The 21,031-nt window shown below is 34.9% G+C and overlaps 1 protein-coding gene across 12 annotated transcripts in view; it reads right to left on the bottom strand.

Annotated features, from left to right (window-relative positions):
- Positions 1-21,031, bottom strand: part of LOC149780245 (pre-B-cell leukemia transcription factor 1-like) — a 121,944-nt gene that overhangs the window by 56,527 nt on the left and 44,386 nt on the right. For all 12 annotated transcript variants that reach the window (XM_089937021.1, XM_089937025.1, XM_089937026.1 and 9 more), the window contains one exon: positions 16,210-16,345. In XM_089937021.1, coding sequence (XP_089793147.1) covers positions 16,210-16,345 — 136 coding nt within the window. The remainder of the gene's footprint in view (positions 1-16,209; positions 16,346-21,031) is intronic.

The following is a 21,031-nucleotide window of genomic DNA, read 5'->3' on the forward strand; positions in this document are numbered from 1 at the left end:
AAACTGCCACACTGCCGACATCGTAGCAATATGACTGGAAAATTGTTATGCTATGTTAAAAATCTAAATCACACACACACACCAAAGAAACCTCAATCTTTCTGCTGGCTTGGGCTGAAAGAGGGCAGTTTATGCTGTTTATATGTGTAATGAATCAGTGTTAGCAACTCAGTCCATGTTTGTGAAGGACAAAAATGCCATAGTAAAAGATCTACATAAGTATTTCTGGAGCTACAAAGTGGCACTATTGATGACCCTAATGTAAAGAAATTAAGAGCTATCAACCCTACATTGCCACCTTCCAAAGCTGCAGTTGCTAGTCAGTCATGTACAGCCTGTAGTTGTTGTTGTTGCTGTTGTAGGGTTTAACGCCATTTTTCAGCACACGATAGGCTATACATGGCAGCCAGTATTAATGGTGGAGGAAGAACCTGGGAAAACCCCAGAAAGAACCACCGACCCATGAGAAGCTACTGGCAAGCTTTCTCACATACCCACATTGGCTGAATCCGAGACTCGAACCCACGCAGACAGAGGTGAGATGGCAGTGATTCATAACGGAGAGCACTTTAGACCACTCGGCCACTCGGGGCCCCTACAGCCAGTAGTATATAGCTAGTATATTGGAAGATTAGAGCATATGAAAACCAATGATCGTGACTGCTTAAATGACATGCAAAAGAGCACCGATGTAAAAGGTGGCTGTGCATCTTTGAGTTGTGAAGAACAGAACAATTATGTTGACAGCAAACAATCACAGCATGAGTCGCTGAAGTTGGAATATATCACAATTATTTTTAAGAATATCAATCAAGTAGAGGTTCAGGCTGGACAACACCTACAGCTCATTTGTTGAACTGATAACATTGTGCTCCTCCACAGAAGAGAACTGAAAGCAGGCAAAACATTTTTAACCCATTTATACAGAACAGAAATGATCTCCATTCAATGGTTATACGAGTAGAGAGAAGAAAAGTTTCACTACCAGAACCATGTAAAGAATAAGTGTACATCTCAGAGAACTTAGATATTTTATTAAGGATCAATATCTGTGGACCTCCAGTAAGGGGCTTTTAATCCCATTTAATCCAGTAAGCTCTGGTTGACCATGAAGGGAGAGAGACAAAAGGTTCATGCAGGACAATAAAGCCAGAAAGATGGCTAAGGGTACCAGCAAATAAACCATCAGCTAGATGTGGCAATGTATATGACTTAAACTTACTGTATCCAATTACATTTTTTAAAGATATTTATGGTTCCAGTTCCTACAATGCTGAACTGGTATTAAGCCCCATCATAAACAAGGAAATAAACTTGATACAGAGAAGGTTATCTTAAATTAGTTGTTTTGTGTCTACTTTTTTTAAAAGGTTTTAAAATGTAAAAATGTCAAGTTACTTTTGTAGAATTTATAATTTGTTAACTTTAATTGTACAAATGAAATAACTAAAAGGTCCAAAATGTCCTAGATGGACACTTTATTAGAACCCCACTGTGAATGGGTCATCGAGGAGGAGGCCCCACTGTGACTGTGTTATTGGGGGGGGGGACCATTATGACTTATTGAGGGGGTGACCCCAATGTGACTGGGTTATCGAGGTGGAGGTATGTAGGTATACTGATATATTGCACAGAAGAATACTTTCACCAAAATGTTAGGAAAAAGTACAGAGTCAAAGAAGGGAATATAATGTCTGACATTACACTTGGAAAGACAAAATCATGTTTTTCAAGGTGCATTCTTAATTTTAAAGGATACATCAATGAAAATGTATGTAAACACAACTTAATACTTACTATTACTTCTTAAGAGGAACATTTCTTGCAAATTTATTTATTATTTAAAAAAAAAAAACAACATGAAGTCAAAATTATGATCACCGATATAATTCCCATTACTAAACATCCTACGTCTGGACATTAGAATAATGTACATTCACTGAACAAAGTTCATTTTACTCTGTCTATGCTACACTACTTACAAAATCAAAAATATTTTACAGTGAATTTTTCATTTCTTGTGATGTGATTTTGATTTTTAACATAGCTTTAACAATTTTTCAGTCATATCGCTATGATGTCTGCAATGTGGCACTTTATAGTGATGTCTAGCACTGGGGCATCATGTCGCAGACATGTAGCATGATGTCCCACCCAGTCACATTATCCTGACACCAGGCCAACCAGTCCTAACAATAACCTCTTAACCCTTTCATCACTAAGTAACTTTGGGGGCATTGAGTCCTCAACACTAAGTAACTTTGGAGTTGTAAAGCAAAATGACTTGTGGATTTTGAAATAACATAACTCTGCCAATTTTAAAGATATCTGGCTAGATTAGGTGTCAAAATCAAGTTTAAAAATCAAATTTTATGACTAATTCACTAAAATGTGCATATCTATTACAACTGTTAAAATATAGGTGCAAACTGGTAACACAAAAGGTAAAATACAAGTAATTATCTATTTACTTCTTAGAAAACTTCCCAAAACTTATTCAACTGACCCTAGATGTACTCATGAATAATTCCAGTAGCAACACAAGTCTTTCTTTCAGGTATCTGACAGGTAGAAATTAAAATTCCATAAAATGCCTTGATTTCATCCAAGGTAAGATCTGTCCACACACCTGTATCACCTTTGGCACATTTGATCGTCACATTCAAATTCGTTAGACAATGTTTCCCAAAACTTCATCTGAATAGAATATTTGAAAATATTCCAAAGCTCTCCAGGAGCCATCTAACACTCGGGTGGATCCAACTCTCCCAGAAAACTGAAACAAATCTCTTTGGTTTTCCAACTTCATCAAACAAAATTACGTGGAGCTTACACTTCCTCCGGTTCAAAACCTTCTAAGTGCTCTTCATTGTCATCACTGTCACCCACAAGCGCATTCCCTTGCCTCTACAGAAGCCATCTCTCATTTTCATCCAACTTTACTAGGTCAGAGTTGGCAAAATCCTCTGATAATTCAAAATCTAACACTTCACCCATTTTCTTCAAACTCCGCCATTTTGGATACAAATTTCACCACTTGGAAAACTTGTTAAAAGTGACTACTTTGTTCGATATTTCTAGTTGTATACAAGCTAAACTCATGAGATAATCCAAATATAATATCTACATTACAAGTAGGAATTAGAGGTATCCCAAAATTTATATAGTTGGGTACTATAACGTTAGAAAATAACACTACCCCAGACCAGTAAAGCGGTCCATAGTGTTTACATACTTCCCCTGGACCGGAAAACCGGTCCATAGTGATCAAAAGGGTTAACGCTGAACACCAAGTGAGGCAGCTGTTAGTACCATTTTTGTAAGTCTCTGGTATGACTCAGCCGGGGATTGAACCTAAGACCTCCCGCATCCGAGATGCATGCTCTAACCACTAGGCCACCAAAGCGGTTTCATTTCTTGTAGCTTGTCATCAATCTGTTTTTCAAGAGCTCCAAATTAAGCGATTTTGTCCTTAACACTTTTCTTCAAACTACTCAGTCATGATAAAAGAAAATTTTCTAATTCACCCACCCTCATAAAACAAATAAAAAGTAACAAAGATATCTGTTTATGTTATCACTTACACCTCTCCCTCGATAACTCGCGCACAACAGGGTCCACAAACACAGACCGCACTAAAAGCGAGGGGCGAGTTACCGAGAGACCTCCAAATTTTTTTGTGCCTTTTAACTTTGCTTTTATTCCACGTACTTTTTTTTTAATTCAAAAGACATAATTAACGTGATAATATACAGGAGGCCAACTTTTAATTCAGTGCAACAATACAACAAGTACTTCTGCAAGTCAGTTATCAAAACATGGAAGGCACTTAATTAGGTTCTCAGAGAAATGCTCGCAGACATAGCTGTTTCGGTAAATTGATGCATTTTACATTTAATTACAAAAGGAAACATTGTACTTATGATGATTACACTTAAAAGAATCTAAAAGATGAAACTAGAACACAAATTTCAATTCATAAAAAAATTATTTAATTTGTATTTATTTATTAAAGTACTCCCTCCACTCAGCATAAGTGGTTTTTTGATTGATTGAAATTTCTTACATATTGTTAATTGCAGTGTACTAAGAATGTCGTTTGGAAAGAAAATGTAAAAAATTGTATGAGTTATTTTTTTATTTGATATTTCATAGTGTTGATTAAAATTTCCAGGTCCTATCTACTGTTTTCAACGATAAAACGAGCAATACAAAGTTTCCATCACCAATTTTGATCACGATTTTCTTCAAGTTCAACAAACAGAAGTACATTTTTGGGGTATTTTTGGGTTTAAAAAATGGGATCCACGCCTGACACCACGTTATAAGCGGGTTTGCGAGTTATCAGGGCGCAAGTTATCGAGGGAGTGATGTATATAAAAACAGCGTATGGATATTTTAAACAATTTCATATTATATTAATATTTTTCTCAGCTTAGCTGTATTCTTTATTTTTAGATTTATCGTGTTCATTGCAATTATTTTCTGTCCTATTTCCACTCAATCCAAAAACAGAACTGGATGGAACGAATTTCATAATTAAGACTTTACACAGTTTCAATTTAAAACATGAATCCCTTTGTTCAGAGATACCTCTTTCATCAAAAATGATTTCATGCTGAAGGCTTCATGTTTTGCCGTATTAGCTGTAATTGGTGTTTTTTCTTTTCCAGCTGCATGTGACCAAAAAACACTCTCCGATTGCATGCGAACTTGATATTTTTCTTTGTCTAGCTGGTGAAGTTGGAATTGGCAGCCAGACATTTCAAAGTATATAAATGATTCAAATTTAAACCGCAGCTACACCCGCGCTTCGTACAATCAGAAGTTCAAAATGTATCACTGCTCAGTGGCCAGATGCGGAAATTTCCATTCCGGTACAAACTTAGCGAGAGATTGTCTTGTTCTGGGTTTTCTTTTTAAATTTTGTTTCCTTTTCCTTTTTATTTGAATCTGTTAAGCGAAAACTATTTATTAATTACTTTTGGTTTCAAGGAAATCAAGGCTTTTCAAGACAATATTTTGTATTTTCAAGGCCTTGAGGGGCAAATTGATTTTTCATAGCTTTTCAAGGTTATCAAGGTCCGCTACACACCCTGTATATAACGAAATCTTTGTTCGAAATTTGTTTTGTTTGACAAGTTTCATTTTCTGAGGTCTTGCATAACTTGGAACATTATCCTTGAATCACAATCTGTGTTCAAACTACAAACGCGTATTCAATTTCATGCTAATTTAAGTGCGTTTCCTCAGAAATTGAGGTTTTTGTGATACATCACACTAGCAGCCAGCAGTGACTTTCAGCAGAAATTGCAGAATGTGCCAATTTAAGGAGAATATTGCAAATTTACAATTCTGAAATTTGCTGTTTTATACTATGCCTGCTTAAATTGTATCACCAATGGAGATTGTAAGTGCCAATGGACCATTTGCTAAAAAAATGTTTAGATACACAACTCAAAACTCTTTCTCTGTTCTAAGATATTATTAATTTTGAATTAGGAATCCACAACACACCTTGCTTCACATCTGATTGTCACATGCAAATGTTATCTGGGTAGTCTTAAGATGAAAGTCATGTATATTTGGCAGAACCAATCTGCGCCAAATTTATGGGTACATCAGCCAATAAAAACAAGTCTTTCAAATATGTTTTTTAAAATCTGTACATAAGGTATACATAAGAGCTAAAATCTGCAAAATGCACTTAATCAGGATCTCATCCGTTGACAAATAATGTCACCTGGGGAATATAAACCTCAGTCAATTAAGAAAAGTGCCCTTTGCAAACATTACATAAACAGATGACCTGCACTAAAAAAAACACCTTGGATATTATTTCATCTGAATAAAGCAGAGCAAGCAGTCTCTATTCAAATACATTTGAAGAAAAGATTTTTAGTACCAGTTGGACTGGATTAAATTTTTTTGTCTCAAAACCAATTAACAGTCATGCAGGTATTTCCAACTGACCCAAGAAATGATCTCTACATTCATTCAAGGGGTACTTTACCAGCTGTCAGAATGTTTGCAAAGGTCAATTACATGGTTTCCACCCTTTTCTAAATATAAACTTTCAGGTCTTTTCCAGGTTTTTTTCCCAAAGATAAACATATGACCATTATTGAATGGAATTAAAGAACATTTTGGATTATAAAACATGCATTTTCCAAGTCTGAAGATCTTTTTCTTTCAAGACTCAAAAAAATATGTCAGAAAAGATGATCATGTACAAAACCACAAAATGAGTCATACGAAACAAATCTGACTATATTCCTATAAATTGGCATTTAAAGCCATTTCACTGTACAGAATACAAACTCTAACTTTGCTTTGCTGACCTGCATTATGTTGCTATATGGAAACAACATAATGACCATACATGATTTTGCTTCCTTTCAAACCTTTAATTTTAAAGAATTCTAGAGCAATATATGTGCATGTTATACAAGGTAAACATTTCCTACCACAGTATGAAAAAACCCCAATAAATGCAAAGTTTTAGAATCTTATCTTGTTACAAAAAAAGTTTAACCCATAATGTGTGCCAATAAAATCACCAAGATTTTTTAACCAACCTAAACTCCTTAACATATTAACCCCTAGTGATGACTTAACGGGGCAGGAGGTAGTAGCCTACTGCCGAGCTCTGTAGCATCATGGTCATGCATGATACACTAAAGTGGGTGGTATTATAGATGTAGCTCTACAATGATACCAAATAATCTGGAATATCTAGTTGTACTACAAAATACAGAATAAAAAAACTCATTTTTTGGACCAGACTTTTTTCTACCCAAAACTCGCCCGTGGTTGGAATCCAATTTTGTGTCTGGATTTTAGACTTTTTGGTCTCAGATCTAAGGCAAATCAGTATGAACTGAAAACAGACAGATGAGCCTTTGCAAAGAGTAGGATAAGATGGGCATTTGGAATAAAGAGTGGTCTAGATACAAAAGTAATGGCTCTGTTTAGCAAATTAAGAAAAAAATTCTCGCTTCTGCTCATGCATGAGTCAAATAGCCAATGAAAAACGATGTTTCTAACACAACGTTGCAGTATGTTATTGAAAGATCACCGGGGATTTGGTGTTTTCGGATCAATTCAGAAATAGCTTTCAAAACATGTTTCCTACTCGATTTTCAAGCGAAAATGACAAACCTCCAGGGTTTATTGTGTTAACACAATTTGATTAAAAATTCCATCCTTGAAAGACTGATGATTTACAAAAGGGATGATTTAAATTTTGAAAAAAGACTTTCAAATTTATAAGTTGTATAAACAAGGACTGAATTTTCTTTAAAATCAACTTTTCTTCTTGTAGTTCAATAAACCAGTCACCAAACCTGTACTGATACATGGGCTCTTATTGTTTCTTAATATATACAATGCTGTTGGGCATTTCTGCGCACCAGAGGTTTCCGTCTCCAATACTAAGAAAAATGCATACTGAATTAGACCAACTGACGAAAATAAAATACTGCAATGATTACCATTAGGAAAGAGGCAGTTATCACCAAAATATTATGTTAAAAATAATAATTTTTGATAGACGGGAAACCACCACCATGCTTTCACGACTCGAGATATGTAGGTCTATTCTGCGCACAGCTTTGAAAAGATGTAATGTCTATCCTTCGGTCTATAGAAATGAAATACATTATTTTGGTTGTTTCTGTCAGCAGTTCAGTTTAGGTAAGGTTTATAGCTAGTTTTACAAAATTTAACGTAACAATGCCAATAAATGGCAAGAGATATTAAGCAAACTAAACCGATCTTATAAATTTTTTTAGTAAAGTTTAACGTTTAAAAAAACTATTATGTGGAAGAGAAACAACAATGAATAGGATGTAATGTGTTTACAAAGTCTTGCTTATGGGGAAGAATTAGTAAAGAATTTAGAAACTATATGCCGGAAAATTTCTCGAGAATGCTGTGCTGGTGGCAAGTTCACACGCTATATTGTACGTGTGGGACAACTTGCAAAATTGGAAACTTTGATTCTAAAAGATACATAGCAAATAGGATTTACTGGGTTACAGGTTTAAGATGATGGTGAGGATCTTCATGTTGACATTTAGAAATCATATTTTTATATGCCTTTTGAGTTGAATTGTGGGATATTTTTTGTACACTTTATGAATATCGCTTTTCTTAAAGTATGACCGTTCTTTCTTGATACAAAATGAATTTTTGACCCAAAGTAGTACAGGATTCACTGTTTACAGAAATGACGTATCATGCAGAATTACCCAACGTGCAGAATTGGTTGACATGGTGGCAATAAAAGGGATGACAATTTCCCATTTCTCCAGCATTCTATTTAAGATCTGAAACCAATTCTTCAAGCTACATGTCACTGAGTAATAGTTCAGCTTAGAGATTCGAAATTTTTCTAATCCAGGTTTCCTCCACATATTCCAACCCCATTTTTGACATTTGGACATTTAGGATGGAGTATAGCTTAAGAGCAATTACATATAAAAATTTGGAATCTGCCACCACCTTAAGATAGCTAACCAGTGGGCCTAGCAAATTTAAACTATGTCATATCTATTTATACCTGCATAAAATCGATAGGAAAATTATTTATTTTCTCAAAAATGTAAAGTATTATAATCATCATTTCAATAATTCGCTGACATGTTAGATGAAACTTGGCATAGATGAAACCTGACCCAGTAATCACCATTTCCATTAATAGTTACATGACTTCACAAATCTTAAACAACGAGATCGGAAGTCCAATAGTCATGTGATATCAACAGCAAACACCTTTTTAATGTTGTTGTAAAAAATTTCAATTATATTAAATGAAAGTCTGATACCTTTTGTAAAAACCAGAAAGAATATATTTTTCAACATATTTATTTTGAGAACAACTACAAGAAATTTGGCCAGTCTGATTCATCAAGCAGAGCAGTCTGGTTCTTTGCTTTGTATGCTCCCTGTGTGAGATGGCATGTCAATGTGGCAGTCACGTGATACGATTAAACTCTGGAAGTTGGTCTCTGAATAAATATAGAGAATTTTGTGCTCTTTCACATTTTTATTTTATATTACAACGAGACTTCCAGTTAATATTTTTTCTACAATATTTGAACATGATGGTTGTGAGATTCGGTGCGCTTGTGCCACTAGCAATCAAAATCACTAGTACCAGCTCAAATTTCATCAACTCATTAGTTTTGTTGTCTTTCAGCAGATTAAATACATAACGATTTTAATACTCGTATTTTCTGAGAAAGTAAATAATTTTCATATTGATTTCATGCAGGTATAACTCAATTTAACAATGTTTATGTTTGCAAGCCCATTCCCTAAGCAGCTATGCTTTAATGCCACCATGTTGGCCTCTGTGATGCTAGAATGGTTTTCATGCCTTCCATAAAAAAATATATGGATACTATTGTGAAACAAAAAAGCCTACTAGACAAATTGAATCCACTTAGCATTTGGCTGTTGTTGTTGTTGTAGGGTTTAACGCCATTTTTCAGCACACGATAGGCTATACATGGCGGCCAGTATTTGTGGTGGAGGAAGAACCCGGGAAAAAACCTGGAAATAACCACCGACTGACGAGAAGCTACTGGCAAGCTTTCTCACATAACCACATTGGCTGAATCTGAGACTTGAACTCACTCAGACAGAGGTGAGATGGCACTGATCCATTACGGAGAGCGCTTTAGACCACTTGGCCACCCCACTGAGCATTTGGATTGTCTCAACAAATATATTTATGGCAAGAACCCAAATGATTCATACTGTAACCTCATAATATTCTGGTTAGAACTCGATAAATTTAACCCATGATTAGTTCAGTTACAACTCAATTACGTAATTATTTTGGGCATAAAGTTGTGAAGAAAAATTGCAATGTTATTCCTGACTTTCGTCAATATTTGCAAAATTCAAGGACTTTTCACGGTTGGGAAAAAAATGATAATTTCTGCTTTTTCCTGATTTCTTGGTAGCGTGGGAACCCTGCAATTATTATGGGCAGCAAAAGAAAAAACATACGTTAACCTATGTTATGACCATCGGTCATACCTTTGCAAGCAATATTGAGAGTTTAAGCCAAAGAAATATAATCTATTCTCACACAGTTAATTAGGATCAGCAAAGATATCTCTTTACCGCTATAATGGGCCACAACTCAATTAAACTATTTGAAATGGGCCACAACTCAAACTATCTGAAATGGGCCACATCTCAATCAAACTATCTCAAACAGGCCACAACCCAATCAAACTATCTCAACAAAGTGAGAGATTACACATGTTCCAACATCTGTAGATGTGTGGATAAACAAAAGAGAGATGTGTTCATACTACAAAAATGTCCTGCCAATGTGAAGCAACTAAACAAACTGGGTTCAACAATCAAAGGAAACATTTCAAAAGAAGGGCCATAAGTCTGCCAATTTTATGAGAAACTGTTGGTATTGCAAGTTGACCTTGGAATCATATTCCAATTCATGAAGTCCTTTAAAAGTTACTGAGCAGGAACAAAATCTGTGATGGATGGGACATGAAGTAACACATGACATGACATGATCTGAAGAATATTATACTTTAATAATGTTTATCCATCATCACTAGCCATGGGTGACAATCCAACATGCTACTTTATCATCGGTCACTGCAAGTGCAGAAATATCCTTGCTTTTCTAAAGTATACGATTTTTATAAAAAATATATCATTAAAACAAAAAGTAACTTGTGCTCATAGGCACTGCTTAAGCAGGTTTTTGTACATACATGAGGAAATTTCAGCACAGGCCTATATGGATGATATAGGAGCATGGAGATTGTCGTCCGTGACGTGCCACGATCCTGAAGACGTACATTATGATCCAAGAGAGGAAGCTGAGAAAGAAATTTGATTAAAAAAGCTAATCTGACCCAGATGAATTAAAAAAAAGGGTTAAATTATAGATGAATCTAAAGTCTGTATTGATGCTAATAAAACCATATAAATTCAAATTTAATAATCCACATGACAGAAATAAATGGGATGCTACAATGAGATACCATATAAATGAGGCTGCCGAATGGTTGTTACAGAAACTGAACAAATCAAGAAAAGCCAACAAAACAATCAGCTCAAGACTTCATTATTTACAGTAAAATCTTAAATGCAACTCAAATTATGCCAACAATGAAAATGACTCAGCCCTAGAAATATAAGGACAATAAAGGCGTTAAAACCAGATTCAAGAAACACAAAACAAAATCAACAGAAACACTAGACACCTACTATGCAGTGTTTTTAAATATCCAAAATAAAACTAACATTTCTGTGATAATTATATCTGTGATAACTACACCTACACCTTGAGGTCTCAATGTGTACTATTAAAATTCTGACCATATATGACCTCAGAACTCTGTATTTCTCCCCATTAGAAGAACATGCATGATGATAAAATCCAATTGCCATCTTTAATAACTCTATACAAATTTACACCAATAAGTATAATCCCATGCCCATCTTGTGTATAAATTAGTAAGCCCCACCCAAAACTTATGAAAGGAGAAATACAGTAAGACAGTATATTCATGCAAACAAGAAAGCAAATACAAATGACAGCACATCGTTGTGGAGACATTCCCCTGCACCACGGTCACTAAAATCCCTTTTCTCCTGTTCTGTGAAAGTTTATATACTCAAGCTGATACCCCAATATGATGGATGTATCGCATACACTCAATTACAAGTCGAGTCCAATTGCCAACTGTAAAGAATCAGATCTAATGCTGCATAATGTGCCCACTGATCTGGGTCTATGCAGTTAGGAGTAATCAGTAGCACAAACAACACCCTGATTCACCTGTACATTATGTAGTGGCAGATCAGTGTCTATGTTGTTTGCAGTTGGTCTTGAATTATAAGTATATATGGTTTGTGATGTGAACAATCGAGAGTTTCAATCAATATATCTTTCATTCTGTCAGCTTCATAGTTGTAACTCACACATCGACTGTGTTTCATATTTACATAATTTGCAGCAAATATGCCGAATCAGCAGAACTAGATTATGCAAAACTCACATCCATGACAAAGGTTTTCAAGGATAAGAATATACCAGAATGTCAAATCTAGAACTTTTCCCAGAAGTTGAATAAAAGATGAACCATCTTAAATTTTACATAAACTACATTGAATTTTAAGTTTTAAATACTGCATTCCATGTACATGTACATATAAAAACTTAGTACCTACTTGAAATTTTTAGCAAAAGTTTTGACCAAGGTAAATTAAAAATAATAATAAACAAGAAGTCAATGATTTTTTTTAAACTGAACATTCCATTCATGCAGAGGGGGCATCTTCTAAGCATGAGGTACAAAAAAATATGAGAAATCTAGGTGTAATGTTAGAAACTGAAGATGTTTGCAGTACATAAAAATGCTGTAAAGTCAAATATTTTTACATTTTCATGCCACAATTCCCATATATGGCATGCACTGTCTTTATCCAATTCATGATGGCATTCATTACACAATACTTGTATTTACAGTTATTTGGGATTTTAATAAATTTTATGGGTAAATTAAATACTATCACTGTAAGGTGATGTGTCTGTAAATGTTGTTTACTGTGGGGTTTTACTCTCAAGTACAATGCTACCATTTTTGTGATGTGTCTGTAAATGTTGTTTACTGTGGGGTTTTACTATCAAGTACAATGCTACCATTTTTGTGATGTGTCTGCAAATGTTGTTTACTGTGGGGTTTTACTATCATGTACAATGCTACCATTTTTGTTCATGTCCTAACAACCTCAAATTGTATTAATATTGGTGTTTTGCTGTATCAATACTGTAGTGGATGCAATAAATTTTTATTTAATTTGTATTTTTTTCCCCCACAAGTAACATTAATTCCAAAATGATATTTCCCAAGTTTTCTGCAAGTTTGTAAAGGCAGCACTATTTTTGTTTTGAAGTTGACAATCCGTTTGATCATATAATACATGCACTTTTTCAGTGCCAAGTAGAGCTTTACATCTTCCAGTGAATGTTTGACTTTAATCCCTTTGCTTGTAAAGGCAGCACCTCTTTGTTTTCCCCAAGTGACAACCCTTTGATTAAGCCACGAGTTTGATACTTGCTCAGTGCAAAGTACTTGTGGGTGGTTATTTGAACTCCCATTGATCTTGCTAAACAATTGACACGTTTAGTTGCAGCCTTTAAGATATTTCACAGACTATGATCAGAATTACACAGCCCAAGCTCACTCTCTACATAAGCACCTAAACATGACAGTGAAGCCAAGGAAATGGAGTCGAACAATATTTATGATGACAATTTACTGTAAATTGAATAATGCAAGATTCAAAACTTTACCAGACAATGAGGATGAATCCTTGGACTTTGAATCTGACGATGAGTGAAATTTATACAATACTGTGATTCACATGAATGTGGACTTAACTTTAATTGTTTATTTGTAATATTTGTAGAATTAACATATTGCAGGATATTGCAAATTGTATCATTGTGAACTATTTAGACTTGTAATTGAATTAAGGGATTGATCATATAAATGGGTTTAAAATTTCAAGCACTATTATTATTGTAATGGATTTAATTAGAACAATTTGAATCTTTTCAATTTATTTCCACTTAATAATATAACTGTATTTAACAACGATTTTGCCTTTTATTGTTCCAATCTATCCATCTGACCATCTGTCAAGTTTAGCTTGTTCATTTTACCAAAGTTCAACTCCAACTCACTGAGAAGTCATCCCTTTAGATGGATGTTTCATAATACATTCCATCTTGTAGGAGTGTCAAAAATAAACTGGTTGTTTGTAGCCCTAAGGGGGTGGGGTGGGGGTGACTTGTAAGCAAATTTATTCAGTGGCTTGTTTGACTGACATCAGCCTAATAGTTGACCAAAAAATCTTTCCAATGCTGCTGACTAGATGTTTTGAAAACATCTGTTGCTAGGTTTCTCATTTTTATTCCTATATCTGTCTGATGGCACTTCAGCACTATCTGTCAAATATTGAAATGCTTATATGCCATGATGCCTTCTGAGGTGGTCTGATTCTGTTAAATGGTATTCTATGACCAACTTTCGTAAAATTTTTCTATTTTTTGCAACTGCCAACAACGTTCACTATACGTGGGTATCATTATTATGAAGGTGACAGGCCTTCAAGCTAGAAAGCTTTCAGTCAAATTTGGTCCAATTTTTCTGAGCAAAATTGTTTATGTTATTAAAATTGTGTTCTATTTTATGAAGCAGCAGCCATAGTTGATGGCCGACTGTAATCATTTGTAACTATGTCAAATTTTGTTACATTTTGTTGAGCAGTTTTTGAAACATCACTTAATGATTTCTTTTTTTTATTTTATTAACAGTGGCCATCTTTGAAAGTGGATAAGCCTCATCTGAACAAAAAGGTCTTTAAACCTGAATGCTTTTCTTCAAATATGGTCAAATTCTGTTGGGCAGTTTATTTAGAAGTCATTTAAAGTGTTATTTAATCTTTAGTAACTGATTGTCATCACTTGGACAGATTTGAAAGTTTCAAGCCGAGATGATGTCAAATTTGGCCATACTTTGTTGAGCAGTTTCTGAGAAGTTGTAAAAAAATAACTGTAAGGAGACAATACATGAAGTACCATACCATAAGCTCACCTGGCCAGACAGGCTAAAAACCAAAATGGTTATTTTCAAAGTTTTCAATAATATAACCAGATCTTCCTGATAGAACTACCATCTATCTGTTCCAACCTCAGGCCTGCCAATAAAATTCACTATGTGGAGTTCTATAAATCATCTTTCCACAGACACAACCCTCATTTTCTTCTGATGATAATTTATATTAATAAAGCCTTGGCCATATCTAGATGGTATGACTGACAGAATTTTATACTAATAAGCCTTGGCCATATCTATATTAAAGATGTCTGACTTAACAGTAATTTATATTAATAATGCCTTGGCCATGTCTGTATTAAAAATGGCCAGACTGATGGTAATTTATATTAATAATGCCTTGGCCATATCTTTATTAAAGATGGACTGACCAACAGTAATTTATATTAATAAGTCTCAGCCATATCTCTAATAGAGATAGCCTGACTGATGGCAATTTTATTTTCTGCTAATTTGCCATATTTGCCTCCAGGTGTCCATTCTTCCTCATCCATACTATCTGATGAGGTTGATGCACAGGTCATGCATTAAGTGGTCACATGTAGAGATGGAAATTTAATTTCCCAACAAGCATTCTCACAATATTAAATGGACAATATTGTGAATCAGATTGTATCTATCAGTTGTTGGCAGCACCAAATTTGGTATATACTTGTATAATTATATAATACGGATATTATTTTCAAGACTTTTAAGGTTGCCAAAAGGTGATGAAATCAAAATTTACACTCGTCAATATTCAGCTGAAAATGTAACCACTGTGGTCCTAATTTTGAATGCTGGGTACAATATGTTTTAGGGTCATCAACTGCTCTGTACCACATCATAATGACTAAATGGAACCAGGACACAAGTCCTTCACATTTCATTCACATTGTGCAGTAACATATTTTGCTGGTATCCAACTTAAACTGGCAGACCAAATTCACAGACCCTATACTAGTAAAATCACTCTCTCCCAAATGGTTAGTCATTCACAAAACATCATTTGCATTCCTCTTAACTGCATGGATTGGTAGGTAGTTCCATATCTGAATGGTGCATGAGGGGTAAAATGTATTCAATTTTGTACTTTCTTCAAAGATGGTAGCTGATGTTAGATATGGTCTCATGACTGCACAAACTGTTGATGCAAAGTCAGAAAATAACCAAATCTGCAACCCCCTGAACACTTTCAAATCCCTACTTTTCTGGAACTGTTTTCTGGCATGTTGCTGATAATCCTAGTTGTTGAAATTGCTGAAGCTTGCAATTGTAGTTTACACTCCCAGAAGCCCATAACAGAAGCCATTTTAGGTACATTGCAGAAAGAAAAAAACTAATGTCGATAGACTGGTGAACCAACTTTGTCACTGGTGTCTCTCATTTGCTGGCATTTGTCACAAGCTAGTCAAAACATACCTATTACATAAATCAGCTGGAAGCATTAGCATAGTACAGACTTACATACAATAACACCGCTGCGATCATTTCCAGCACATGCAGCAAGCTTACAGGGCCAACTCCAGGACAAGCAAGATTGTTCAATTACCTGCGACACCGTAATGCCACACTTTCGGGCCAGTTCTTCTTTTGCTTCTTCACTAGGGTATGGATTGCTCAGATGGGAATAGAAATACTCATTCAAAATCTCTGTAGCCTGTTTACTGAAATTCCGTCTCTTCCTCCTAAAATTGAATATGAACTGAGGTTTAAGGAGACTGCTGATTCAATTTTCTAAGGAAGAAAGAAATTCAGTCTACAGGTGACAGCTTGAAAAAGTAAAGCCTTCCCACGTGAGGGGACCACCCAGTTGTGGCAAGCTCGACTGTCTGCACCATCTCAAGATTTCAAGCTCATTTAATCCATTTCCAGTTGGACAAGAAATTAATAATTTTTCAAGAAGAGGCAACCAGATACTTTCCAATAACTCAGTTTTCTCCCTTTGCATCCACTGTCCATCATCCCGTAGGTCAACACTTCTATTGTATAATAAAGGAAATTCAAAATTATTTTCTAATTATAGGTACAAGGAATTAATGGTTTAAAATCTGGGTACATCTAGAATGGTAGACTGGACTTTTTCTTATAACCAGATACAATTTAACACGAAATGCAAATACCCCTTTTTCCCTCAATAATAATCTCAGTTGACCTAAACAATGGTGGATAGTCTAAAGGGGGAAAACTTCAAAAAGATGCCGATTGGGAATTATCTGTTCTGATCATTGTTGAAAATGTGCCCGTCTCAACAATGTGAGATCAAAAATATATTCTGCTGCAAAGAGTCCATCTCTCAAAACCTGTGAATTCAGAACATTAGAAAATGGTACAGAATTCCAGCTTGCCACAAAACATACTCTTCCTGTTCCACATTGCAAATGGAAGTGGGAAATATATTAAACTCTGTACTGCAATTATCACTTTGCATTTTATTTTCATGCATTGAAATGTGAACCTTATCATGATCGTTTCAGTTATAATGGTCTTCCATTGGAGAGATATGAAAAACTTTTACAAACAAGTGTTGCCTCTGAGCAAGCCAAAAGGATATTTGCCTGCACAACACTACAGTTGTCCCTCAACATTTGCCAGATACCAATTTTTATATCATTACAGTAAAACCAGTCTTGAACGACCACTGCTACGAGGGACCACCTGTTTTGACAGACCATGCCTTTCAAAGCACAGACTGAATGATTATATTGTACTGATCTGTAATATGAGACCACCTGTCTTAAATGGACACAATTCTTGGCTGGAGTGGTCTTTCAAGACAGGTTCTACTGTATAAGGGAATAAATGTACTAAAATGGATTTCTCAACAAAATAGTAACAGACAAAGACGAAATCTAGCATCTGCTTTCCCAAGTTATTTTGCTGCTTATTACAATGAAAATTTTCAGTGATAATGGCAGTATGAAGTTGGCATCCCATTTGAAATGCGTGACAATAAAAGCACGGGTGTTATTATGTTTAACATACAAAATGATCTTATAAAAAATTCATTAGATAAAACGGATAATGAACACATGAAACTTGATACAAGAACATTTACATGGACTGAACTATAGCCAAGCTACTTTACTCTTCTGAATTTTATTTCTATTATTTGATTTCTTTCTTCATTTATGCAATGACAGATGTCAAGTGATTTTATTCATTTCCTTTTAATTGCTTAATTTATTGCTATCTTTAATTAGTCAAAGTACTATATGTTACCATTTATACCACATGCCCTATGGTAAAAAGCACAAACTGGGATCTGCCACTACAGAAAGGACAGCCAGATCAGGATTGACTTTCTTTTCCTAAATAGAATTTTAGGCAAACAACATAGACACTATTCTGTTGACTTGCACTGTACCATGGCAGATCTCAGTGTATGCTGTTTGTAATTAGATTCCTTGCTACACCATTTCAGTGTTTTCTCCAGCTTTCCCTGAGTGTGCAGACAAAGGGATGTAAAAAAAATTGACACAACCTCCCACATGTTGTTCGAGGGGACTAATGAAGGGAACTGTTTTTATATCGAGTGCATCCAGCTGTAATGCCCATGTTGTCAAGGTCTTTGATAAGCAATAATGTACATATTGTCAAGGTCTTGGATACAGCAATAATGTCCATGTTGTCAAGGTCTTGGATACAGCAATAATGTCCATGTTGTCAAGGTCTTGGATACAGCAATAATGTCCATGTTGTCAAGGTCTTGGATACAGCAATAATGTCAATGTTTCCAAGGTCTTTGATACAGCAATAATGCCCATGTTGTCAAGGTCTTTGATAAGCAATAATGTCTATGTTGTCAAGGTCTTTGATACCGCAATAATGTCCATGTTGTCAAGGTCTTGGATACAGCAATAATGTCCATGTTGTCAAGGTCTTGGATACAGCAATAATGTCCATGTTGTCAAGGTCTTGGATACAGCAATAATGTCAATGTTTCCAAGGTCTTGGATATAGCAATAATGTCCATGTTGTCAAGGTCTTGGATACAGCAATAATGTCCATGTTGTCAAGGTCTTGGACAGCAATATTGTCCATATTGTCCAAGTCTTGGATACAGCAATAATGTCCATGTTGTCAAGGTCTTCCATTTTTATCTTTGTTTTCTATACCAGGAGATGGTGGTAGTGGTGGTGATGTCAAAACTTACTTGGTAATGTATAGCCAGGATCGTGTTGTGTAGTTAAGTGATATATATGCACATATAAATTCTACAGCACTCCAAGAAAAGGGCCCCTTTGGGTCGAATTCATGGGTCCCTTTGCACTTTCTGGGTCCCTTTCTATTATAAAATTATTTATTATGAACTTGTTCCTTAATTGTAAATGACCACGATTATCAACATTTGCATTCAATTCCTTATGATTTCTTACCAGAATTTCTCACAATTATATACAACAGACCTTATTCAATGTAAGAATTTCTACAAATAAAAATTGAAATAACTGTGGCTACACATAACTCCACCATGTGCATTTTCTTTTAAATGGATGCAAAGTTGTCAAAAAAAGATAATTTTCATTTGGATCATTTTATGCTTTCTTATTAGAGGTGATCAGCAGTATCCTTATTCCATTTTCCTGCGCATTCTTTACATTCCACCAGCTAACCTATAAGTGCCAATACTAGTGTCAGATGTGGAGGCAATACTCCCTTGTCACTGTCATTAAAGTCGAATACATTCCACCAGCTAACCTATCACTGCCAATACTAGTGTCAGATGTGGAGGCAATACTCCCATGTCACTGTCATTAAAGTCAAATAGCTTTCCCCAGTCTCTAAACATACAGAACTTGTATCTGTACAATACCAGCAGCCATCATCCCCATCAGTGTCATGAATATTTAGTGAAAATCAGATATTCTCAATTTGTATGGTCTACTCACTTAAAGCTCTAGGCAATCTTCATATGGATGCTTGCCATATGTCAAAGAGAAATTGTTTTTTTTTATAGCCCTAAAAAAAAAAGGGGGGGGGGCTAGACTTCTAAGCAAATATATATTTTATCTCACTTGGCTCACTGGCCAAATGCAAGAAAAATTTACCAGAAAATCTGTATCAGATGCTTTCAGCTGATTTCTGACGTGTCAAATTATCGGAACAGATATCACCAATCTGATTAAAATAGAAAAAAGTCTAGTTTTATTTGGAAATCTGACAGACACAAAAATTCATGATTTTGTGCCCTTTGGTATTCACAGTCAACTTGTAATTAGTGGCCTATCAGGAAAGAGTTACAAGTTCGTGTCAGGTAGAGTTATCACTAGTAATGATATGTAGAGTTATCACTAGTAATGATAAGCTGAGTTATCACTAGTAATGATATGTAGAGTTATCAATAGTAATGATATGTAGAGTTATCACTAGTAATGATATGTAGAGTTATCACTAGTAATGATATGTAGAGTTATCACTAGTAATGATAAGCTGAGTTATCACTAGTAATGATATGTAGAGTTATCAATAGTAATGATATGTAGAGTTATCACTAGTAATGATATGTAGAGTTATCAATAGTAATGATAGGTAGAGTTATCACTAGTAATGATATGTAATCACTTGTAATGATAGGTTCCAAATGGCATCCACCACTTTTAAAACTTTTCAAGTTGTAATTTGATTAGTGAACCACAACGTCACTGGAACATGACATCTTATTGACGTCTATCAGATATTTGCATTGCACTGTGGAGATATGACTAATCTGGTAGACAGATAACAAGCTTGCAAATGATTAAGATTTTAATGTTGTTTGTGCACCTTTTTTGTATGTTGCCAATAATTACAGGTGCCTTTTTTGAATTTTACCATGTCAAAAGGTACAGCCTGGAGAAAACACTATATTTTTTCCATGATAAGCTGAAGAGTTAAGCATGTAAATTCTTTGATGAGGCCTTGAATGTGCTTATTAAAAGATGGAGAAAAAAATCTCTACAGAAATTTTTTGTTTTAAAATGGTGATGGGCTTGTGATCAAGAACTGGCTTATCATGTAGGAAATTATGGTAAATGTGTCTGATCAAAGCAAGATTCAAATTTAACTTTGGATTCCTTTCCTTATAAATAATCAATTTAATTCCCATTTTGACAGAAATATGAGAAAAAACAGACGAAGTATGGTTCTAAATTGCTACAAAGCAATCACAGTATTTATTTATGATATTGGAGTAGAGTTCCAGAGATAAAGATCTTTGTTGGCAGATCAAAATAAAAAAAAATACATATCAGGATTTTAAAAGTAACTTTAGAAGATCTTTCTTGTTCTTGATATAATATCAATATTGCTGGGATATGAACCGTTGTACCTTTTTCATAATAGCATGTGAACTAATTGTTACATGTGAGACACCTGTAACTGTAGATTTCATG

Source organism: Sinohyriopsis cumingii, chromosome 16 (assembly GCF_028554795.1).
Source record: "Sinohyriopsis cumingii isolate HCF-2022 chromosome 16, ASM2855479v2, whole genome shotgun sequence".
Classification (NCBI taxonomy): domain Eukaryota; kingdom Metazoa; phylum Mollusca; class Bivalvia; order Unionida; family Unionidae; genus Sinohyriopsis; species Sinohyriopsis cumingii.